A 26,250-nucleotide genomic window follows, 5' to 3' on the forward strand; every position below is an offset into this window, starting at 1 on the left:
GAATTCTTACAATATGATGATCATTTTTAATATAAACATCATGGATTTTGCATTAGACATACAAATTTTAGATCTAATGTAATAATTTGGTTTACACAAAGCAAATATTTTTTCTTTTGTGCAAAATATATGAAGTTTACATTCAATATATTCCCTGACCTGCAAGGAATCCAGAAATGTCAATTATATTATCCTAACTTTAGTCTGAGGTATTATTTATTACTATACTTAAAATCTAGTGTTTTCACCCAAACATTTCTCAGAGAGGTAGAAGCCAGTGAGTTGGGAAGAGGGGGTGGGGGGGAGTTGAGTCCATTATTTGAATGGACATTAACCTGGCGACTGTATATCTCTTAAATATTAATTGTGTGAGCATACCATCATAAAATTAAGATGTTATATTACTACAACATAGGTATTGTGTCGGAAAAAGTGGAGTTTGGGGGTCAGGCCAGTCTTTATTGGAATTAATCCCATATGTTCTGTTGTTCACTTTACGCGGTTTTCACTTTCCGCGGTACCCTGTGGGTTCAATTGACTGCGTAAATCTGGGTACCACTGTATATCACAAAAACTGGTTTTAGAAGAAAAAAAAAAGTCTTTTTCCACTTGCATTTTCAGGTAGATATACAGGTATCCCTCAATAAACAAACGTTCATGATACAAAAGTTCGCTTCTGTGAATTTCCTAAATTGACACAACTGTTTCAGAGATATGCAAGGTTCCCCCACTTAAAATGGTATGAACCCTCATCTCCGTTGTCAGACTGACTCCACCTCCTCCACTTTCATCTCAAACAACCATCTTCTCTTGTGGTGAATGTTAAAACAATCTTAAAAGCTTATTTACATTTCTTATGGTTAAACATAATTTGGATTTCAAGGGATTTATCATTAGAAGCTGTCAAGAGGGTCATACTCCACTTCCTATTATTTTATCATGTTCATTCTCCACCTTCCTTCATGGCTCCATACAGCAACATACACTAACACAATGTAACAAGCATTTTCCCCCTTTTCCTGTTTCTATTTTATTAATGAATTATATTATTAAGCTAAAACACAGTTGAATCCTTGTCAGTCACGTTGGTGTTCTTGAACTTACTAATGGACCCCCTATCTCCTTACTTACCATTGAATCAATGGTTACTACAATGCAATTTTTCAATAATGCGGTGTTTTTCAGGAACGCAACTATGTATTGCGTTATAGGAGAACTGACTTTACCTAACAGTTACAGTGAATATCACATACACAACACCATGTGCATTTAAATTTAAATGCACACGATAATACTCACCTTAATGAGAGAAGATATTCCTTGCATGGTACTTCCAACATAGCCTTCTGCCATTGCGGGGTCAATCAACGATGTGTTTAGCAAAATCATTGTCATACACTTCCCACACAGCTGTTACACCAAAAAGTTACAAAATAAATTAACATTGTGTGGAATTATGAACTATTTTATCTATTATTTCTGAAAAACATGATATCTGTAAAACACATACCCCCCATTGAACCCCATACCGTATGCACATCATGAAAAAAGTTTAAGATATAAATAAAGATGAAAATATATGCAGTCGTCTAACATCTCACAATAGGCAAATCTATTACCCTTCCAACATATTTGTATAAAATTACAAAAGGCTTTCATGGAAAAAATTAGTGGTAAATTTTACAAAGGGAAAACCCCACAGTTGGTCAGTGTTGGGACCCTATCAAATTGATGGAGTTTCCATATATTTTCCTAACATGTAATTATCATATGTATAACCAGCCATGTCTTGACAGGTAAGATGATGTTGACCTAGTCATGTCCTGTGGTCAGTTGCATATCATATAGTGGGAAAGCTCCAGCACAAAACCATAAACTGTCCCTTTCCAGTGAGTCTATAGATGCATATAGAAGTGCTTTGGTGGTTTAGATACAGTATAAGGAGAAGGTGTCCAGAGGCTAATAGATGTCACTAGGCTGACCTGCTGGTTACAGCTACACTTAGTTCTCTGGCTGAGGTAAAGAAACCAGGAAAAGTATATAGTTTAACCTCCCTTATGTAATACAGTACCCATACTGCAGTGATGATTTATGATGTCTTATGTGATTGAATACATAAAAAAAAAAAAAAAATCACCCTTTTTTGCAAATTCTAACATCAATGAGAATAATATGCCATGCTTAGTGCCAGTGTATGGACACACATCCTACTACCATCCATTAGATGTCCTTAAGTCCTCCAGCTCAGAAAATATTCAGAATACTTCATGTTTACATGTACTTTTACTTTTATCCTCTTCAGCACTGATCGGCTCGTTAGCCGCTTGGGCGATTGGTCACGTCTCTGTCATGCACTGTTGGCAAGTACTAGGCATGTACTGGCTCTCTGTTACGCACTGTTAGCAGGTACTGGGCGTGAACCGGCTCCTGAATGTACCTGAACCTGCTCCAGTGTTGGTCAAGTCTGGTCTTGAAAGAGCTCACACTCGGTGCCGTCACAACACTTTCTGGTAGAATGTTCCAAGAGTTCACAACTCTCACTCTGAAAAAGCTTGCCCTCACAGTTTTCTGGACTTGCGGCTTCTTCAATCTTGAGCTGTGACCCCTTGTGGGGCGAGCGTCCGCCAGCTCCAAGTAAGGACACTAAACTGAGTAGTGCCCCTTGAGATGCTTATTCACCTCAATTAGGTCGCCCCTTGCCCATCTGTCGTATAAGCTAGGCAAGTTCAGGAGCTCCAATCTCTCAGGTTATATGAGGTGCCGAAGTATTGTAGCTCAGAGCTAGTATTCCCCCAACAACAGAATATATAGACAGGTCAAATAATTGCCTATATCAAGGCATAAAAAATTAGTAAAGAGATTCTATAAAGTATCAAAGCACCGATTTATTGTTTTTGGTGTACTGGAGGTTGTGGTTAAATGGATTACCTGAAGTTTTCTCTATTTGTTTATTTTTCAAGTACAGTAAGTCCTCGTATAAAGTCCACCCGCTTAACGTTGTTTCGGTACTACGTTGCTAATCTTTAGATACCCAAAAATTCATTTAACGTCCCGATGACTCGGTATAATGTTGTTTTGCGCCGTCGGGGACTACTCTTTATGGCGCATCACCTTCTCTCGGCTCGGCAGTCTCAGTGACTCGCCACCCTCCTCCTCTCCCGCCCTCCGCCGTTCCCATCCTCCTCCTCCGCCACTGCCATACTCCTCCCACGAATCCCCCACCCTACCTCCACCTGACATTGCATCAAGTCAGATCAGTTACACAAGACCCACTAATCCCCCACAGCTCTATGGGAGTGAAAAATAGCAGTCATAGCTGTAACACACAGCTTCATTCATGCCCATATCCTATAGATTTTTAATTTTTAAATGTATTTATTTAACCAAACATTTAGATAAACTATTCTGGATTATTATAGTAAAGAAATTAAGTTTCTCACTTAATTAGAACTGTATTTATGGATTACAATAGTTTCGACTCAAGGAAAAAATCTCCAGCACCCAGGAACATCCTGGGGAAAAGGGCTAGTTTGTCGTCTGTGCACGAGGTCTAGTTTAGACACTCGGAAACTTTTACCAGTAACCGGAAAAGGTTCTGGGGATATGGAATTTTTCCAAATTTGAGAAAGTCATCTTATTACACGGAAATCTCTCATCCCCGGAAGTGCTCTGTACCAATTGTTCCGGCTAATGGGGATATCACTCAATTCAAATTTTCAACTAAGGTATGGATCTCTATAGCTATGCATGTGCAATTGTTTCTTATAATGTAATACCTTGATAAACACTTATAATAATCAACTCATGAATCTTAAGTAACAAACAATGTATGGATAAAAATAATTATTTCTATGTAACTTACCATATCAACAGCCATATCTCTTCCATTCAGGTCTATTGTATCTCCGTCACCAATAATGGCTGACACAGTGGACATTTGTTGTGTGCAGTCATCCAAGTTATCCACATTATTGCTCTCAAGGTTTTTAAACATGCGTTTTTTAAATTTAGCAGCTTCTGTTTGTATTTTGTCCAATTCTATCTTTTTCTTCTTTTCAATCGCCTTCTGCAGCTCAGGGTCCATGGTAGTGGTCTTTACATCTTCTTGAGGAGAAGCAGGGGTTGTGGTGGTTATTTCCCACTAAGGAGAAACATAAATGTGTAAAATTATACAATACATCTTAATATATTTTGATTCCTAATTAACAGCTATAAAAAAAGAAAGACTATTGCCACAGTGCATCAGAAGAGAGAGCTATACACACCCTTATTTGTGTGCGTTCATTACAGCAAGGAATTAACACCTTATTCAGACTTAAATAAAAAATCCACAATACTATTATATTGTTATGTGTGAATATTTATTGTTACAGCATGCCCTGAAAATTTGCGGGGGTTTGGGTCTCAAAATGTCATAATGGGGGGGGGTACATTTTTACTCATGTACAAAGAAATTTATATTCCCTTTGTGTGTTTGCACTTAGGACAATTATTTCTTTTACCTGCATTGGATATGTGTGTGTGTGTGTGTTGCAAGCAGAGTGGTGAAATGCATCTAGTGTGGTAGCACTGTGTTAGTGCTTGTTCCCTCTCTTTTACTTTTTTCTTTTATCCTCTTCACCGCTGATCGGCTCGTTGGCCACTTGGGCGATCGGTCACGTCTCTGTCACGCACTGTTGACAAGTACAGGGCATGCACCGGCTCCTGAATGTACCTGAACCTGCTCCAGTGTTGGTCAAGTCTGGTCTTGAAAGAGCTCACACTCAGTGCCATCACAACACTTTCTGGTAGATTATTCCAAGAGTTCACAAATCTCACTCCGAAAAAGTTTGCCCTCTCAGTTTTCTGGACTTGCTGCTTCTTCAATCTTGAGCTGTGACCCCTTGTGGGGCGAGCGTCTGCCAGCTCCAAGTAAGGACGCTCGACTGAGTAGTGCCCCTTGAGATACTTATACACCTCAATTAGGTCGCCCCTTGCCCGTCTGTAGTATAAGCTAGGCAAGTTCAGGCGCTCCAATCTCTCAGGGTAGCTGAGGTGCCGAAGTGCAGGCACCAGTCTGGTGGCCCTCCTTTGAACATTTTCAATCAACTGACAGTCCCTAGCATATCTCGGGGACCAGACAGGGTGACAGTACTCCAGATGGGGAAGCACTTCACTCTTGAAGATCATTACGAGGGACGGACAGTCTAGATATCTGAACGACCTTCTTATAAAACCCAATAATTTATTTGCCTGATTTACCTTCTTCTCGCAATGGCCTGAGAACTTCAGCTCATTGTCAACATACACACCAAGGTCCTTCTCACATTCAGTCTCAAATAGTGCAGTTTCTTCATCCCACTGCTGGCTAGCCCTCGTGGCGAACAGGGAAGCAACTTGCATAAGTCTTCCCCGGCCAGTACACAGCCTCTTCACCATCAAGACTCCTGCTGTGCCTCCTCATGGCAACACACAGTAACTGGGTGCCTTGTAGGCCCAGGCTAGACAAACAGGGGATCTCGGAGTAGCAATGGGCCCCAGAGGGACAGAGCATAGGCCAACTGGCATGTAGACACGTTCTGGCACCTACCAGCCATTGCCCAGCTGCCTTGCAGATTAACCTTGGTAGGTATAAGGCTACGGGAGAAAACCCCGAATGAAAAATCTGTGGCGGAGCCCCGCATCAGGCAGACATGCTTACAGAGCTCCAACAAGACCCCAACGGCAGTATAGGTATCAGAGGTGATCACCATGGGAACCTAACAACTACACTGGCAGACAAAGGCAATGCATGATGGACAGGCTACTAAGGCGAAACCCAACAAACTGGGCTATTGGCAGTCCATTGCAACTCTCCCTCTCCTCAGTCATTGCAACACTTGCACCACTGGATCAGGAAAAGGGAGAGCCAAGATGTGTGGTTGCAGCCTGCGCTCCTGCCTCACCATATAAATCAACTCACGCTCAGCCATCATCCATTTCATCATACCTCTCATCATCATGAAAACACCTTAACCCCCAAAGGTCCTATGGAGGCGGACGAGTGGCGACGGGGACAGGCAGAGATGACTGCCGGGAGTCTCGAATCACAACTCTGCACATGGGTGGCACAGATAAGATGGTCGTTTATGCACTGGGATCTAGGCAGCAGTGCAATCCGGTCCTGTCTGTGTGACTGAGCAGCCCTTTCGAGGAGCCACTCTGCTCACCCCACATGAGGAGGGGGCTAGAAAAGGTGCCCTAAACATAGCCTGCCTAAAAACCCAACCTGACTGGACAACCGCACCCAGTAAGGTCATCCTTATGTGGTCGAAAACACAGTGAAAATCACAGATCCAAACAAAAACAAACCATACAACCTCTTATGGTCACTGCATGGAATGTCAGGACCCTTCTGGATACTGGCACAAATGAGCGTCCTGAAAGAAGAACCGCCCTTGTGGCAAAAGAGCTGGCTAGGTATAACTTTGACATAACAGCCATCAGTGAGTCCCGGTTCCCAGATGAGGGCCAGTTCACAGAACAGGGGTCTGGCCATACCTTCTTCTGGAAGGGTAAACCTGCTGTGGAGAGAAACCGCATTTATGGAGTTGGCTTTGCCATCTGCCAATGCATCCTACATAGGCTAACTGAAATGCCTATTGAGATCAACGAGCACCTCTTGACGCTTCCTGTCCCACTGGATCACTCATGTCATGCCTTTTTCATCAGTGCATGCGCCGCAACACTAGGTGCAGAGGATGACATCAAGGAGGCCTTTTATCCTGACCTTGACAGAGTGCTATCCTCTATCCCCAGAAAAGACAAGGTTGTGCTCCTTGGTGACTTCAATGCCAGAATTGGCAGAGATGCTAGCATTTGGCAGGGAACCATAGGGAGAAATGGACTCGGCAAGTGTAATGCCAACGGCCTACTCCTCCTCAGCAAGTGTGCTGCACACAGCCTCACTATCACCAATACCTTGTTTCGGCAGGACGACAAGTTCAAGGGTTCATGGCAACATCCACGATCCAAACAGTGGCATCTCATTGACTACATCATAGTCAGAGAAAGAGAGCTCTGAGATGTCCTCATCACCCGTGCCATGCGTGACTCAGACCACTGTGGCACTGATCATCGACTTGTCAGAGCCAAGCACTCACTTCACGTTGCCCCAAAACTGCGAAGGCAGCAATCCTCCAGATGAGAATTTAATACTAAGTGTCTGGAGGATCCAGCAGTACCACATGCGAATCCCAGTGCCAAATGGGATACTCTCACCACTGTTATGAAAAAACCTGCATAGAAACCCTCGGCCAGATCAAAAGAATACACCAGGACTAGTTTGATGAAAATGACCCGGCAATCAAAGTTCTCATCGATGATAAACGTGCTGCTTTTACTGACTGGTAGAACAACCCTCAGTAAGGAACAAAGCTAATACCTTCCGCAAGAAGAAAGCGCAAGTCCAGTGGGACCTTCGCATTCTAAAGAATGACTGGCTTAAAAATAAAGCATGTGAAGCACAAAAACTTGCAGATCAGCACAAGCTGCGCAAATTTTTAAATTCCATTAAAACATTTTATGGGCCAACCACTCATGGCATAGACCCCCTCCGCTCATCTGACGGTAACTTCATAATTAAAGACGATGAAGACCTCCTTCAGCACTGGAAAGAGCACTACCATTCATTGCTCAACCAAAACACCGATGTGGATGTCCTGACTACCCAGCAGGTCCCTCAGCATCCCGAGCTGACCAACCTCAACCATCCTCCATCCCTGGATGAGGTAGTTACTGCCATCAAACAGATGAAAAATAACAAATCCTCAGGGCCTGATGGAATCCCAGCCGAGGTGTATAAAGCAGGAGGGACTCTGCTTACCGGCCGTCTCCACTCTCTCCTGGAGAATAGTATATGGGAAAAGGAGGAAATCCCCCAAGCTCTTAAAGACGCCTCCATTGTCAATATTTATATGAAAAAGGGAGACCGGTCAGACTGTGGCAACTACCACGGGATGTAGCTGCCCTTCGTAGCTGGCAAGATTATACCCGAGTCCTCCTAAACAGACTTCTTCCTGAGGCGAAAACTTCCTCCCAGAACCTCAATGTGGCTTTAAACCATCACGTGGCACTACTGACATGATTTTTACTGCCCGCCATTTACAGGAAAAGTGCAGAGAACAGTGTCGTGACCTGTACATGGCTTTCATCAACCTAACCAAGGCCTTCGACTCGGTCATCAGGGAAGCCCTCTGGTGGACCCTCAGCCGTTTTGGCTGCCCACCAAAATTCATCGCCAATGTGAGGCAACTCCATGATGGCATGAACAGCAGTGTCCTGCACAACGGCACCCAGTCAGAGTTCTTCCCCATCCAAACAGGGGTTAAACAAGGGTGTGTACTGGCACTAACTCTCTTTTCCATTTTCTTGACTGCCTTCCTTACTCATGCCAGTGCCAATTTAGCCGGCGGGGTGGACATCGAGTATCGGGTGAAGGGTCTTTTCAACATAAGACGACTCCAAGCAAGAACAAAGGTGTCGGCAGATTCCGTTACTGAACTTCAATATGCAGACAACCTAACCCTTGTTACTCACACTGTACGCGACCTACAGGAGATCCTGATCACCTACGCAGATGTATGCGCACTTCGGTCTTGAGGTGAATGTACGTAAGACTCAGATTCTCTTTCAACCTGCCCCAGGTTCAGACACACCTCCACCATCCATTCACCTTAACGGTACTACCCTCTCTAATGTTACCAACTTTCGGTATCTCGGCTGACACCTGTCCACCATCGCAGACATCGATGAAAAAATTCAGCACCGGATCAGATGTGCATCTCAAGCCTTCGGAGGACTCCGAAACCGTGTCTTCAGCTGTAGGGACCTGAAATTATCTACAAAGCTGTATGAATATCAAGCAGTGGTCCTCCTACCTTGCTATATGGCAGTGAGACATGGATCACATACAGGAAGCACCTCAAGGCACTTGAAAACTTTTACCAACATAGTCTACGTTCCATCCTCTGAGTTTGCTGGGAAAACAAGAGAACAAATGCCAATATTCTTGCTGACACCAACTGTAGGAGCATTGAGGCTACCATTATCCATGAACAGCTATGCTGGACTGGCCATGTTACCTGCCAAAGCAGCTACTTTACAGTCACCTAACAAATAGTAAACGTAATGCCAGCAGACAATTGAAAAGGTATAAGGATAGTCTTACGACAAACATGAAAAAGTGCCAAATCGCCCCCCCTCACCTGGGAGATGATTACTCCACATCATAATGCTTGGAGGAGCACCACACGAGAAGGTGTGATTACTTTCGAGTTAGCCCAACTGCAAACAAAGGCAGACAAGCGCCAATGCCGGAAAGACACTGCCACCGCCCCTCCCGCACTAGATGCAGCCCTCCACATGTGCAACGAATGTGGACGACCCTGCGGGTCCCATATCAGCCTCTTTAGTCACCTCAAAACTCACCAACCTAGGTGACATCCCTAATAACTTATATCATTATATCATAACTGGATGATCGTCATACTCGATTCCGGGTGACAACAAAGTAGTAGTAGTAGTGTGTTTGTAGACATATACATACACACACACACAAACAAAACATATAAAAATAAATAATAATGGTAAAATCCTCTCACAAATAATCAGAAAAAAGAGAACAAAATGCATTAAAATATAGAAAAAATGTGAGGCTACCCTTAAGTCAACTACATGCCTTGCATTAAAGTTAAGTTGGTTGGGTTACCATATGGCAATTTTTTCCTTGTAAAAATTAATGTCTAGAATGAATGGCTCCCTGTCCTGGCCGTGAAAATGGCGGCAACTTTGAAACCACCTGCAAGCATTCTTGGGTACATCCAGGCCACAAATAATCAAAGACTGTGAATTAAAAATCCATGAGTTGTCAAGGCATGCTGTAATTACTGTACTATATACTGCACTATACTCTTACTCACAGAAATATCTTTTCTTTTCTACTTCCTTGAAATTATCTCTTAAAAAATATCTATTGTCTAAGTATGACTATTTCTTGTAATACCTACTATATTTACAGTACCTGCTTTTATGGTACCATCAAAACCGTTTTATCAGAAATTACCATGTACTGTAGATAGATAAGAAATTACCATTGCAATAAATATATTTGCCAACTAGAAATAATCCTGACAGCTCTGTCCTCTTGTTTAACCTTAATACTGTACAACCCATGTTGTACTGCTCCCCCATTATACTTATGTTTTTCAATTCCACTGTAATTTATGTATAATACTTAAAAATGTAAAAAAAAAAAAAATTGATAACTGTGGTAACATACTGATAAGTTCTTATTACCACCATGCTATGTGTACTATTCCAGATGATACTAAATGTTACATAATACTTCCCTGAGATAAATGTAACAGTACAGGTATATATCAGGTGCCTACAAGAGAGATCAGGCTCTCAACTGGCTCAGCCATGTTAACATTGTTATTATTATCCACTCTGTACCTGTGTTTTTCTGGCTAAATAAACTGTTTCAATTCAATTCAATTAAAAGATTAAATATTGTTCATAAATATAAGGGAGAGTTCATATTCAACGAGTTAAGTTCTGGGAAGTTTGCTCGTACCACCCAAGCCTCACTAACCCAAACACATTTTAACTGGGTTGTTCCTGTATTAATAAAATAGATATTATCATTCTAAAAAATCTGTACTGACAACAGGAAGCTTTGCTGTTATTTAAAATTGAGTTTACTTGGTGGTTTCAATCTATGGTAAAAATATTTTAATTCTAACTAATGCTAAATAACACTAAAAAATAACACATTGCTGAAAACACCCTACCGGATCATCTGAAAGCTCCTTGTTAGCTATGGATGTTTCTGCAATACTCAATTGGCTGATTCTCGCCTGGTTTCCTTCTCCAAGGGCTCGTTCGAGTTCTTGCCTTTTATTCCATTCTCTTCTTTCTCTTCTACTTGGCAGAGATGTCTATAAAGAAAACAGAAATTTACTAAATGTAAAAACTTACCTCAAGACATAGGAATATATCAGACAAATGAAAATGGTGTATTTCCCCAAAGAAAACAAGGACATGTTATCCTCGGTCTGCTCTGCCACACTTACCTCAGGGTTAGCAAACAAAGGCTTCCACATATGTAGTACAGTTGCAACATTAATCTTACGCCATGCATCACTAATTCTGTCCCTGCATTTTAATATTATATTTCTTCCAAAATTCACAGACTGATAACACTTCATGGCTGGGGGGTGGTGCTTGTGAAGTGCTAGGAGTTGGGTTGTCTACCAACTCCTCTTCCTCCTTCTGGTTAACTGGTGTTGGCAGATCCTTGACACTGTCAGAGAGTTCTGCCTAGATTTGTTGTAACTCAACTAATGAGTCTGTCTGTTGACAAACGTCTTTATAGAGTGAATGATAGTAGAACAGTTTCACGTTACTGATGAATTCATGGTCAAGTGGCTGCAGAAGTGATGTGGTGTTAGGAGGAAGGAAGATAACTTGAACATTAGGGTGGCGTCCAATTAGAAGCTTGAGTGTCCAGGAGCATTATCCGTCACCAGGATCAGTTTGATGTCAATGTTCTCTCTCCAACAGTACTGTTGGGCATCAGGAACAAAGTGCTTGTCAAACCAATCATTCATATAGAAGTTGTATCCCAAGCCATCTTATTAAACGTTCAATAAGCACTGAGCTGTGACATATTGGCTTGACGTAATGAGGGGGATGAAATTTTTTTTTTTCTATTATTATTATATCTGTGTAGGAAGAGTTATTTTCTTTTATATATATACAAGTTCTGTATTTTCTATTTCTCTTTTCTATTATTATATATTACTTCTATATCATCTTCTTTAATTATCTTAGTTATACAGTATTACTTCCAGGCAAGAGATGAGCTTCGCAGGGCGCATGGAGGCTGGTTGAGAGAGGGACTTTCAAAATAGCAATTAAATGCCAGGTAGAGACGTGTCCTCCTAATATTACTTATTAAGTAATTATTAGATGTTTTAATTGCCTGTATGTTGGCCTGGCGAATTGGCTAGGAATTAACATACCTAGATAGCATTGCTGATCGTCGCATTCGAGCTATATCACAAAAACTGGTCTTTAGAAAAAAAACTGCTTATTTCCTTTTCTATATTTTTCTATTTTCTATGTTTTTATTTCTATTTATGTTTTCTAAGTTAATATCTTTTCAAAGTCTTTATTTCAGTCTACTTATTTCTATCTGGTTATTTTCTATACAGTATTTCACTTTTCTTATTTACTGTTTCTTTCTTTCAGTGTCATTATTTATTCTAATATTTTCTTCTCACTTTTTTCTCTCAATTTTTTATCATGCTTAGTTATATTCTATTCAATGGATTAACCTGGGAAAATCATATCATTCTTTACAACACCTATTAAAATAATTATTATACTCCCAAGGGTAGCCTGCCACCACCCAGGGTTTTACTGTACTAGAATATAACTGATATCATCAAACTGTTAGGTAGTGTGGCAGACCTCGAGCTTAGGCAAGTGAGTGTAAGTATTTTTTGAGATACAATTAGTAGAAGGAAATGAGTGGTGATATTCGCAGTTTTCTAAAGCAATATTTATTGACAGCAATAGTAAATAAGATGTAAATTTAACACACTCAGACAAAAATGGACCTACAGGTCTTCTTTTCTTTTATCCTCTTCACCACTGATCGACTCGCTAGCCGCCCGGGCGATCGGTCACGTCTCTGTCACGCACTGTTGGCAAGTACTGGGCATGCACCGGCTCCTGAATGTACCTGAACCCGCTCCAGTGTTGGTCAAGTCTTGTCTTGAAAGAGCTCACACTCGGTGCAGTCACAACACTTTCTGGTAGATTGTTCCAAGAGTTCACAAAACTCACTCCAAAAAAGTTTGCCCTCACAGTTTTCTGGACTTGCGGCTTCTTCAATCTTGAGCTGTGACCCCTTGTGGGGCGAGCGTCCTCCAGCTCCAAGTAAGGACACTCAACTGAGTAGTGCCCTCTGAGATGTTTATACACCTCAATTAGGTCACAACACTCTCTGGTAGATTGTTCAAAGAGTTTACAACCCTCACTCCGAAAAAGTTTGCCCTTACTTTACAAGTAGCCAAAATAGATCTTCAATTATTTGTTACAAGACTCAAAAACTGTTAGGTATATTAATCTTTGACAGTAAAGATGGTTATCTTAGACACTTGTCAATATTCTAGATATAACTACATTAGTTATAACATCATGTTATGTCGGAATGAACAACATGAAACATTTACCAGATCTCAGTTTGTGGGTAAACATTGATGGTCTACTCACAACACACAGCACAATTTAATACATGTACTGGTAATATCACTATTTGTGGTTACAAGACTCAACTTGGGACAATTATATTTCTGCTATTTATCCCCAATCATATATACAATAATACTTTGCTTATATAACTGTGATTATTACACCAGGCCCAGGGTCAGTCACTGGTGTTCCAAAACAAATGAAGTACGGTGTTAGCGTCGGTTGCAGTCCGACGCATGGCTAGGGAGCTCATCTTAAGGATGTTAGTTCCCAGGGGGCGGGACTCGCTGAATTAATCGTGCCAAATTAAAGACATCCTACAGGACAGCCAGCTGGTATGCAGCTACCGGTCTCCCGGTAGCTGCTGGCTATTTAGCTGACACCCATTCTGTGCCTGGAGATACGATGAGGAGGTGTGACGAGAGTGTCCTAAAAAAAATAAACTCAATCACAAACAATCATTCGTCTGGCAACAACAGACGATATTTACGTTATGTTACTTCTTTACTGGGCACAAGACAATTTCACTACAGTATGTTAAAACATGAACACTGATATTCACAAAATTCAAGTGATTTAAACTGACTTAATATGGCAGGGTGGGAAACTAACCACATTCCTGGAGATACGATGAGGAAGCGTGACGAGAGTGTCGTGCTCCCTGTGCACTCGTTTATATACGGGCTAGCTGGCAACTTAGGCATGCCAGAAATGACAATTCACGTAAAGACAGAATTTTAATTTAAATCAGTTGCTGTACATTTGGCTATGAAACTCAGTGTCATGCATATGGTGAATTTCTTACACCTATTGTTACAATCTAATTGGAGTTGAGCTTGCCAAGAAATATTGAAATGGACATTAAATACACAAGCTGACAACGTTTTTCTTACATTCTCAGCAAAATTTTAGACAAGGACCCTCTATGGGTATATGGTTAGATCCTGGAGATAAGAAGTTTGACATATTCTTTTCAGGAGATTAATGACTTTATCAATTACACAACTGATAAAAATTTAACTACAAACATCAGATTCTCTGATGTTTGGGCAATTCAAAGATCGAACTTCAGTAGCAATTGGAAACTCATGGCATTCCCCAAGGGCGATATTAGGATTTGTCATTCTTACTAGCAGGCTCAAGAATCACTTATTTGAAAAGTTTTACTAACAATAAATACAATTGAAGCTTTCAACATCACTCACAAAGGATCTTGAATGTTTCATCTGTAATCAGACATATCTAATACACTATAATATTACTGGATTCTCTCTCAATTTTAAATCTCCGAAATCTACTTGAGGGATTCATAAATATCATAGTTTCGGAGACACAAGATTGAGAGAAAACGGGGGACTCAGGGGTCCTTAAGCGATAAGAATATGGATGCCTCAGATGGGAGATTTGATAATGAAGGCATAGCTACATGTTTTATGTGATATTGAGCGTAATATAAATTGTCTGATTTTACGTTAACTCACATGTATTACACTAGGACGGGCAGCAAGGTGAACAACAAGGGTTTTCATTAAGAACTCTCCACTTGCATTAGCTGTAAACAAAACTGTAATCCTGTCCTTTTAAGTCTTCACACCCCTTACCTGTTTTTCATCCTCGGCAATAAAAGTGGTCTTATGTGAGCGCTTCCAGAAAATGTCAATTTCGTCACAAATGAAGATCTGGTCTCGGCAATACCACCCTCTTTCACAAGAACTTGAAGACAGGTGGATATTTTTCTGCTGCTATGACGTCAGCTGATGCACTCTCCCCATGGGAGTGGGCAAACTTGACTTCATAACACTTCTTAAAAGCAGCCAACCAACCAACAGAAGCATTGAATGGTGGTGGAGAGTTAACACGTTTCTTCTGTGAAACTGCACCATAATAAACATGTGCTTGATGCCTTATCTGTGGCCCAGACAGGTCGCCCTACTAACGGTTTCTTCTTTCTACCCACTTATGAAGGTAATGTTCTGTGACGACAAGCTTTAGGTTTCGTTGTGGAACATCGGAGAACGTCCTGTTACTAGAAAATCATGAGAATACATTCACAGATGCAGTTAAGGCTTCCTTGTTCTTCTTAAGGGAACGTATGGTTGATTCAAGGCAGTTGAACCTACACATGATTTCACAGGTACAAGCATCACTTTTGATCAGGTCAAGCATCTCTCGTTTCATTTCAAGGGTGTATTTCATATTCTTGACCCCCTTACAGTAGTCATGCTTTCCTAGTTGACCACAGTGACTGTCAACTTCATCCTCTCCATGGCTATCATTATCACCAGCACAACTCCTGACATTAACATCACGCACCTCACTCATCGTTAGTATGCTAGAATCTCCCGAAAAGTAAGCACAATGGGTTATATAATCCAAGGTCGCCATGCCTCTCGCACACTCAAACAATGGTAAACAAAAAGACTGCAGATAAGAACTGGAACGCGAAAATGTGCACTGCCCGCTCTCCCTTGGCTCGTGAAACCAGTAATGAAAATCGAAAATGATGAAAAGCTGGAAATTTTAGCGATTGATTGATTGATTGTGATAATTACCTCCCTGATGATCAACAGCTTAGGTCATATGTCGCTAAATTAAAATAAAGACTCAAAAGACTAAAATCAAATAATGCAAGGTAAAAAAATTTTTTTTTTAGAAACAAAGAACATAGAACTTTTGTAAAAAACATTTAAAAATTAATAGTTAAATCTTGAAATTTGTGTAGAAGGCAGGATTCCTTCACGAAAGAAAGGACATCCCCTCCCAAGCTACCCCCCCCTCCCCCCAACAGTATCAAGGAGAGATGGTAAAACCTGTTGCCCCCCGACACTGGGAGAGGTGCTTACGACGAAATTCTCTGAGAATGAAGCACTCCACCAGAAGGTGTCGAACATTCAATGGGACTAGACAGTCATCACAATGGGGAGGGGGCGCCTTCTACATTAAAACACATGAGTCAGTCATGTGTGGGCAATACAGAGGCGGGCCAAAGCAGTCGCCCGTCGGCACAACAGCCCCTGATATTCCCAGGCACCCAAAGCAGGGTGGATGTTGCCAAGTTGTTTGCTTCATCAGCATCACACCTGCATTGCCAACTCGAGCGGATGGCAGCTCTTATTACTGGCTTCATATCAGAGACAGGTAGAGGAAAATGATCTGCCACAGTAAAAGAAGCAGCTGCTTTTGCCACAGTATCAGCTCGCTCATTCCCCTTCTCTCACATGGGCCAAAACCCAGCAAAAACTGACTTTCCAACCATAACGTTGTATGAGAAACAGCCATTGTAAAATATCTATAACTACGGGATGGGGCGATGAGACACTAGATAAGGCCTGGAGGGCACTATGAGAATCATTAAAAATTGTAAAATCACTATGAGATTGGGCAAAAATAATCTTGAGGGCAAGTGGATGCCATAGTGGGGAAATTACCATCCCTATAGAATTTGGGAAATACTACCCCAAAACCAACTCTTGCATCCGACTTAGAGCCATCACTGTAAACAGGGATTTTTCCAGTGAAAGGAGGAATGCATAAAAAAAAAAAAAATAAAAAAAAAATAAAAAGTTTTTGTGACATAGTCCAGAATGTGACGTCCAGCTTTATACCTAGGTATGTACATGCCTAGCACTATCTCACCAGGCCAACATACAAGCAATTAAAACATCTAATAATTCCTTAAATACGTAATATTAGGACACGTCGCTACCTGGCATTTAATTGCAATTCTCAAAACCCCCTCCCTCACCCCCCATCATACGCACTGCCACCGTCACCTCTTGCCCTAGAGCGCGCAGTAAACAAATGTCAACTCTCGAGGGGTGGAGATGGGTGGGATGTCGACGTCGCATTCTGGACTATATCACAAAAACTGGTTTAAAAAAAAAACGGCATTTTGTTCAATCCAGAATGCGACGTCTAGCTTTGAATAGCCGAGTAGGAGGTCGAGAGGGAGGTGACGTTGTGTATAAGGCTCCGCTAGCTTAGGTCCAGATTATGATTATAAAATGTTTGGAATATTTTTCAATATTAGGAACATTTAACGGAAGGTAAAAATGTTAATTTACATATCCCAATGAGGATACTCACTTTATTCTGATGAGGAAGAAGGTCCTGGTTGTGAAGATTGACTAGGAGGGGGAGGGGACCCCAGCACCACCACATGTGAAGCATCTTTCAGAGATAGATGAAGATAGCTGTTTTGAAAGGTTTTTGAAGATTTCCAAAAGCCCACTTCTTTGATCTGACTGAGGCTCATATGCCGCAGAGGGGCCATAGACCCTGCATATTTCCTGGTGTCATGTGCCAAAAATTTCTTGCCAGGGTCTACTTGATTCACTAACTGAGATAAATATTTTTGTCATTTGACTAGCAGACAATTTCTTACCATCCTGTCATAAGAATACATAAGGGCCTCGATTAGGGAATCTGGTTAACCATTCTTGAAGATTCTTAACTGGGCACAATATATGAGTAACTCTTGTCTCACCCATTAGCCATTTTATCCTAATAGGTTGAACTTCAAAATCCCGTTTCATTTTTTCTTAGAATCTCCGTAGGAAAAAGGGTGACATCTTCCTCAGAAAATACCAATAATGATAGATTATTGGAAATTGAAACCAGCTCACTGAGTCTCATACCTGTTGCTATTGCTAGAAGGAAGGCTGCCTTCTGGAGCAATCTGTCCCGGTTCAGATTTATATTGTAATTAGGCCCCATAAGAAATTTAGTAACTTTTTCTAAAGACCAAGGTGGGATTCTCTTGGGTCGAGGAGGTCTTTGAATGAAAAAGGACGATCTGAGCATTTGATAAAGCCTTGGGTTCAAGGTAATATTAAAACCCCAAGCCAAAGGGTCAACCAATGCTGATTTATAAGATGCAATTGTCGATCCTTGAAGGCCTTTAACTCTGAACAGAAAATCTAAAAATTCTAACACCACTGTTTCCGACAATGTGTTTCGAGTCGTTAACCTGATAAATTGTTGAAAAAGTTTCCAAGCTTTTTCATATGGCATAGAAGTTTGGGGTCTATGACCTGCCATCACTTGGTTAACTATATTGAAGTTACTCAACAATGTATTTAAACATCTTTTGAGAAACTCCAAGTGTGAAGAGCCAAGGATATCTCAAAGTGAGAGTGCAGTACCTAGTCTAGACATCCTTGTTGCAATTGTAGTGGATCCGGGCACCAGTCCAATAGATCCAGGAACCACGGCTGTAGGATCCAATATAGTGCAATTAAGAGGACTTTGCCTTGGAAGGATCTGAGTTTGTGAACCACTTTGGACAACATTTTCACAGGTGGGAAAAGACAGATTGAATTCCAATTGTTCCAATCTATGAGTAGAGCATTTCCTAAAAGATTCGACCGTTCCAGAGATGCATAAAGCGGCGTCTTGTGATTGCTTTGTGAGGCAAAAAGATCTATTTGCAGAGTCCCAAACTTCCTCACTAGACTCTTGAACTCTGATAATTTTAGGGACCATTCTGTTTCCGTTGATACTGGCCTGAGATGGGTCAACGCATCTGCCCAATTGTTTTGTACTCCCGGTATGTGAGTTGCTTTGAGGTAAAGTGTTTGTGTTACACAAACTTTGAAAAATTTTTCTGATAGGTTTAGAAAATGCCAAGATCTGGTTGAGTTTTGATGATTAAGACAAAACACTGCCGTTCTGTTGTCCATGGCAAACAAGATCGTCATATTTTTTAAATTTGGGTTTGCCAACAAAAAAAAAAAGGACTACAGTGGTCCCTCGGTTAACGAGATTTCGGTTAACGAGTTACCTTCCATAAGATTCTTAACTTCGGTTAACGAGCAATCCCTCGATTAACGAGTTTCTTACGAGCCAACCTGAACATGATTTCGCTTGCATTTGGCGGTCCACCAGCTGTAGTATTAGTCCGCCAATACAGTAATCGGTTCTAGGGCTTAAATTCCTTACCATTTTAGCAAATATCAAGAAGTTTATACAATTCAATAATTTTAAAAGTTTAATATTACATTTTTTACTCATTTTAACAATTATTGAACATAATTGAAGTTAATGAAACTAGTTTTATGCGTGCCATCCAGCCTCTCAACACACCATACAGGCGTCAGTCTTTGTATCTTTTCAGTGGAGGTAACATCTTGCTTGAGACTCTTCAACTAAATGCTTTTTTTCTGTGTTTCCAAGCAAATTATTGGTCATTTTGAAATTTATTTTACATATTGACAATATACAATGCAGTGCAGTGTTGATTTAAAGAAAATAATCTTGAATTGCACCAAGAGAACTAAAATTTTATGGGTGAAATGGCGCCATGGGGTGACTTCTCTTCCACCCCAATGCCATCTCTTCTCCCTTCTCCACCCCCATTCTAATTCCCATCAACATCATCCAGGAGCCTTCTACATACACACCTCAAAGTAAGTGTACTTTTCTTCCTTTTTTTTTAATTTAGGCAATTTTCGGTGAGCTGGAACCACTTACCCAAAAACCCATTGAAACAATGGTTTCGGTTAACGAGCAACCTTCTAGAACGGATTGTGCTTGTTAACCGAGGGACCACTGTACTGCTAATTCTTTAACGTTTATGTGTTTGTCCCAAAGGGAGTTGCTCCACTTCCCTTGATGGAACTCTCCTTTTGAGGAATGGTATACGTACCCATCCTATTTCGGATGCGTCCATACAAACGACCAAGTCTGTTTGAGGCGGAACCCAGGGAGATGAACCGATTAGATTGTCCAAATTTGTCCACCATGACAGATGATTCTTGATCTGAATAGGGAGAGAAGTGAAATAGCAAAATTTCTGTTTCTGTGAAGCAAATTTGACCCCAGATGAATTAGTTGTTTCTTTCTTAACTTGCCCAAAGGAACTACTATTGTGGCAAAATTCAACAGACCCAATAGCTTTTCCCAACCGTGCCAAGAAACCTCTTGCTTTACACAAAAGGCTTCTACTTGGTTTATCGCATCTGTTACCTTTGCTTCTGGTAGACTGACTGACTGCTGATTGGTGTCCCAATGGAAACCTAACCAATCCAGTTTCTGACATGGTATGAGATTTGATTTAACCTGGTTTATCTATAATCCTAGGTTTTGAAATACAGCCAATCGTCTAGATAAGCAAAAGTTCTTATGCCTTCCTTCGCAAGGATCTCTCTGGGGATGTTTGCCAGTTTTGTAAATACTTTTGGCATAATTGCCAAGCCGAATGGCATCACTGTAAATTGATAAGTTACATCCCCTACTTTGAACACCAGAAACTTTCTGTACCTGGGAGCAACAAGTATGTGACGATAGGCATCTTCGAGATCCACTTTTGAAATCCAAGCATTGGGCGGAAGTAGATGCCTCAGATGATCGTAAGTGAGCATCTTCAAACTTTTTTTGGGAATAAACTTGTTCAGGACGGAAAGTTCTGAAATCCACCTTAATTTATAGCTGCCTTTCTTTGGGACTGGGAATAGGCGAGACATGAAACATTTCTCTGACTGCAACAGTTCTATCACACCTCTGTTTAGTAGTTGAAATACAAATTTTGTAAGTAATGGGGTTGGTTTTTGACCCTTCTTTGGAAATGCTAGGGGAGGGCGCCTCAACCAAGTCCATGTGTGACCCCCTTTGATTGTCTTGTAAGCCCATATGGAAGAAGTCCACCTGTTCTCCCAACCCCCTAGATGACCCAGCTGTCTGGCTTCATTGGAAGGGAGTGACCGCTGATGTGGTGGAATAAGATCTCCATCCGCTTCTGAACAAACGGCCACCCTTACTACATCTTGAATTGTTTCCTCCTCTAAAGTTTCTTTTAAGTTGATAACTGAACCTAGCAGCTGGTCCTGTTCCCTTGTTAAACCTTCCTCTTTTAAATTTCCAAAAGGTCTTAGGACTCCTGGGAACAGTAATATTAATAGCTTGCTCAACAGCTGATCTACATTTAACTAATGTTTGTTCATCAAACAAAGCTGGAGAAAGAGGGGAAGAATGTAGCAATAAATAAGCACTACCACTTGAAGCATTATTAGTGGCCTGCTTCCTTAGCTGGGCTTTCAGTTTTAGGGCTTTCAACAACATTTCCATAAATGAGTTGTACAGGGAATATGGAATCCCTTGTACAGCAGCAGCAAAACATCTGTCTACTTCTGAACTGTCCTCATAGTCTAGAACAAACTTATTCAATAACTGACACATCATAATTGCAGACCAAATATCTGCTGCCAACTTCCTAAATTTGAATTCTTCAAGCAACAATGCAGAAGCAACTCGTTTCAAATTTATTTCATAACTTATATCACCATATTTTGGAGCCGACAAATACTGGTAAAGTTCATTTAAGGAGCTCTTTTCGTCATTAAATTGGAACTTCAAAAACCTAAACTTGTGAGCATTCCTGTCAGCGGGAATGAATGTTAAGTCTTTCAATAAATTAGCCCAGAATTAATCTATTTCAGAGATCATTTTGGGGCAAATATTAGGCCAAGAAATTGTAGTATCACCTTCTAAAGACAATGAATGATGACCCACAGTTGCTTGGCCTTCCTGTCTCTTTATAAGTGCTGAGAGATCAGGAAGTTTAGAAACATTTTCATAAAATATCTTGAATAAGGAATCCACAGACTCAGATGAGGTTGAAAACAAAGAAGACTTAGATCTTACCAATGTTACCCAAGGCCTGTTGGGATCATCTTTACACTCAATGTTATCCAGCATCTGCATGGCAGTTGACAGCAGCCTGTTTCCACTCATAATAATCAACACTTTCGCCCCAGGTGGAAGAGGTTGCCAAAATGGGGACAGGATGAAGTCAGTCTCAACAGGTTCTCCCTGCTCTGGTAACTGAACACTATGATTAGAGCCAGCCTCCTCATCCTGATCCTGGAATCCACTAAAATCAGACTGACTAGGTAGAGGTTCTTGTAATCTTCCTACTGCCTCATTATCTAGAATATCCAATGACCTACTTTTCTTAGCTGAAGCAGATCGGTCTAATTGAGGATTAAGTCTCTTGCCTATCATCCATAAATCTAAACTTTCTGCCAACTCGGGACCTTTCCAGTGTTTTACATTTAGAAATTTACTCTTCAAGGCCTTATTCCACCTATTTTTAATTTGTATCTTCAATAATTCCTTCTTATCTACTGCAGCTTGATTAATTTAAAATATTTGATCATAACAAACTGCACAATCCAATGGTGAAAACAGGTTGTCTGAGACACAGCTGCCATGAATTATGCAAGCCAAATGAGGATCTAACTTGGTAATCCAAGTGGGTCGACATCCTTGATAATTACATGTAGTATGGTCCCCTTGGGTCCTGGGTGAAACTACTACTACTGATGGACATTTCCTTGTATGTAGTGTATGAGCTGAGCTCTCCAGTCCTTTTAGCTCCTCACTCAACACTAGGTCCCCAGGGACAGTTCCATGGTCTCCTCCATCATCCAGCAGTCCAGACAACTGTCCTTCATCCTCCAGTTGCACATCACTCATCTAAACTAGGAGGAACACTATGAGTCATATTGTATCATACTAATAATACAAGGGAGATTATATTTTCTCCCAAACATAATCAATATGACTCATAACTGTGATATTTTAGTAAGTTATTTCATTTAATATCTCTCATTGTTATATAAGTCACCAGTGTGACAATCATAAACAACTAATTGCCTGTATGTTGGCCTGGTGAGTTAGTGCTCGGCATTTACATACCTAGGTATAAAGCTAGACGCTGCATTCTGGATTGAACAAAAAGAGAATGAACCACACAGGGAAGGAATAAGTCCTTCCTTTCATTAAAATACTAACAAACTTGAACTTCAGGGAGAACCCATGGAGTGGCACTGTGGAACCACAAGGGACATATCTGAACAAGAGTAAAGACAAAGAATGCTCACAACCTCCCTTACCCTGAAGCCAAAAGATTGTGGGAAGCCCTGATACTGAGTGTGTAGTGTGGGGTCATAGTCTAGTCAACTACACAAGTGTTAGTTACAGACTGTAGAAGACGGTGAAGGTGAAACCAGCAATGGACCTGGAGATACTGACGTCAAAGATCAAGGTGGTGGCTCATCAGTATCAACTAGCAGACTTGGGACTGGTGAAGACCTGAAGGCAACAGTTGCCAGGTCCATCCCAGCATGATGAATAGAGTTCAGTGTATTGACTCCGGCCTCAGTGGCTGAGGAGTACACCTCACACCTATAATCCAATTTGAGTCTAACTAGCACGTGGTAAAGGTATAGCAGAGTTCCTCGGGCAGGACCCCATGACGTGTGCCCCAAGACTCTCAATAACTTGAGAGCACGCTGGCAACACTCTTTGAGGTAATGAATATGGGGCTGCCAAGTAAACCGGTTGTCGAAGATAATGTCCAGGAAACGGGTCTCTGTGACACACTGCACATGATGACCATAGAGCTGTAGATTGGGATCTGGGTGAACACTTCAAAGATGGCAGTAATGCATGGCAATGGTCTTCTAGAGAAAACCTGAAACCATGCTCTGTGGTCCAATATTAAACCTTGTCTAGTGAAAAGTACCATGAAACCAATGAATCGTAAAGCTAAAACTTGAAAAACTCAAGATCCTCTATGTTAAAAAAAAAATATTAATTAAAAATACTGGCTACTTTACCTGTACAAATATCTAAAGATGAATTTAATGATATAGTGATACATATATTTCATATGAAAATCTCAATATTTATAAAAATCATGAGTGTGAAGCATTCAACTTACACAAAATCTGCCGATATTGACTTTAATAAAGGCCCCCCATTCATCCTCAATCTTGACCCACAGATCCCAGCAGCCGAGTGGAAAGACAAATTTGTCCTTCGTGTCAATTCCAAATTTTAATATCTTCTCAAAATGAAGTCCAACGCCTCTGACTGAAAAAAAAAGACAAATTTAAACAAAAGATAATGTTACCCTTAAAATATCATTGATAACCTACAGTATATAAAAATGCAGGAATTAACAATAACTATAGCAGCATGAAACAGCAAGTTCAAGTAAAACCTTAACAAAATGAATGGAAAAACTTGAAAAAATTATCTTGAAATTCCTCTTACAACTAACCCCATGACTAAGCAACTCACATTATTATTGTACGTACACAGTTCATTGATTGAAAACTCAAGTACATCATTAAACATTCATGACTGGGACTAATCCATTAATTCCTTAACACTTGTAACTACCATTTTCCCAGAAGGAAACTTTAGGATTAGTTATAATTTGATGTAAAAGTCACACTGTGCATAGTGAATGTCAACTTGATGAGCCAAACTAGAATTAGAGGATTCATTCTATTCAGGTCCAAAATAATGATTTCTGCACTATACACCGGGAGGAGGGAAGGTATATGTATTGTTTAGTTATGAGCTCAGCCATAAATTGTAGAATTGATTAAGAAAATCCCTTTTTCTAGCATAAGTTTTGGTCACAACAAAGACTGCTAATTACAAATTAAGTGTACAGTACAGTACTTGGAAAGCCCCCAGTTATTCAGCCTAGGATACAATACTGTATTCATCTAAATGGGTAAGAATCCTATCTCACCATCACTCCAATAGTCAAAATGTGGGGGGTGGGTGGACTTGGTTTAATAATTGTTCTCTCCAGATAACTGATCAACTGACCAATCAATAATCATTACAACAAAAATCTCTGCCTCTTGTACAGAAATTTTTTATCATTTACCTCATTACCTATTTGGCTAATCCACAAAGCCCAAGAAGAATGAAAGATATATAAGCTACCTAACTATGGATTCTGTCAGAAATAGGGATTTCAAGATCAATCATACTATATCTGGATTTTGCCCTTTGCCATGCAGCAGCTTAAATTACCCAAATTTCAGGAACAAGAACACAAACTCCCCAGGAGAGTTGACTGTTTAGTTGTAATTATTTATTAATTGATTTTTTTATTTTACTTATTTACTGCATCTACAGGGTAGGGAGCATATCCTATTTTTCCTTACTGTTCATTCCTGAAACTATATATTTGAACCTCCTGTCATGGCACAGACGGTAAAATATATGTACAGGTTGACAACCCATTATCCGAAATCCTTGGGGCCAGATGTGTTTCGGATTTCAGAATTTTTCGGATCTCAGAATGGCTACATTCGTTTTTTTATATATACATGTATATATACACCTAGACCCCGACTTACGACTACATGGACTTACGACCGTCGGGACTTACGACCGCCTCAGATATAGATAAAAAAAAAAAAAAAAAAAAAAATTTTAAATGACACACGCATTTTCTATACCGAAACGTTTCCAGTTAATGTAGTCTCCATGTATAATTAGAAAATTATGGGGGCCCCATGTGCATTCAGCTGACTACATTAAAGGTTAAGTGCTCAGTCACAGTATCCATTCCTTATTATTTATTACTTTCACACTGTATCCATTCATCATTATTCATTACTTTTACTGTACTGTATTTCATTGTAGATTTTTTTTTTATCTATGTCGGACTTACGACCATGTCGGACTTACGACCTGGATTTGGGTCCCTAACCCCGTCGTAAGTCGGGGTCTAGGTATATTTTTTTTTTCGGGGGATTAGCCTACTCGGGCACAGGTCACCGACCCACATCGGGGCCTGGGGGGGTTGGGGGGGGGGAATGTAATAATAATAATTCATAGGTCTAGGTCGTGTTTCTCACTTTTGATCTTTTTTTAATTTTGTAATTTCTTTATTATTATTATTATTATTAGTGTTATTATTATTATTATTATTATTATTATTATTATTATTATTATTATTATTATTATTATTATTAGTGTTATTATTATTATTATTATTATTATTATTTTATTTTTAATTGTGTATTTTTTATTATAAATTTTATTTATGAATTATTATTATTATTATTATTATTATTATTATTATTATTATTGTTATTATTGCATTTTCACCCCCCAGGACCCGATGTGGGTCAGTGACCTGTGCCTGGGTGGGCT

At 40.3% G+C, this 26,250-nt stretch overlaps 1 protein-coding gene across 1 annotated transcript in view; it reads right to left on the bottom strand.

The window, feature by feature from the left end:
• LOC121866534 overlaps positions 1-26,250 on the bottom strand; it is a 107,267-nt gene that overhangs the window by 65,475 nt on the left and 15,542 nt on the right. Inside the window, exons 3-6 of the mRNA XM_042366301.1 lie at positions 24,005-24,156; positions 10,812-10,958; positions 3,863-4,141; positions 1,300-1,410 (exon numbers count right to left, since the gene is read on the bottom strand). Coding sequence (XP_042222235.1) covers positions 1,300-1,410; positions 3,863-4,141; positions 10,812-10,958; positions 24,005-24,156 — 689 coding nt within the window. The remainder of the gene's footprint in view (positions 1-1,299; positions 1,411-3,862; positions 4,142-10,811; positions 10,959-24,004; positions 24,157-26,250) is intronic.

This window comes from Homarus americanus, unplaced genomic scaffold (genome assembly GCF_018991925.1).
Source record: "Homarus americanus isolate GMGI-L3 unplaced genomic scaffold, GMGI_Hamer_2.0 scaffold16430, whole genome shotgun sequence".
NCBI classification, from domain to species: Eukaryota; Metazoa; Arthropoda; class Malacostraca; order Decapoda; family Nephropidae; genus Homarus; species Homarus americanus.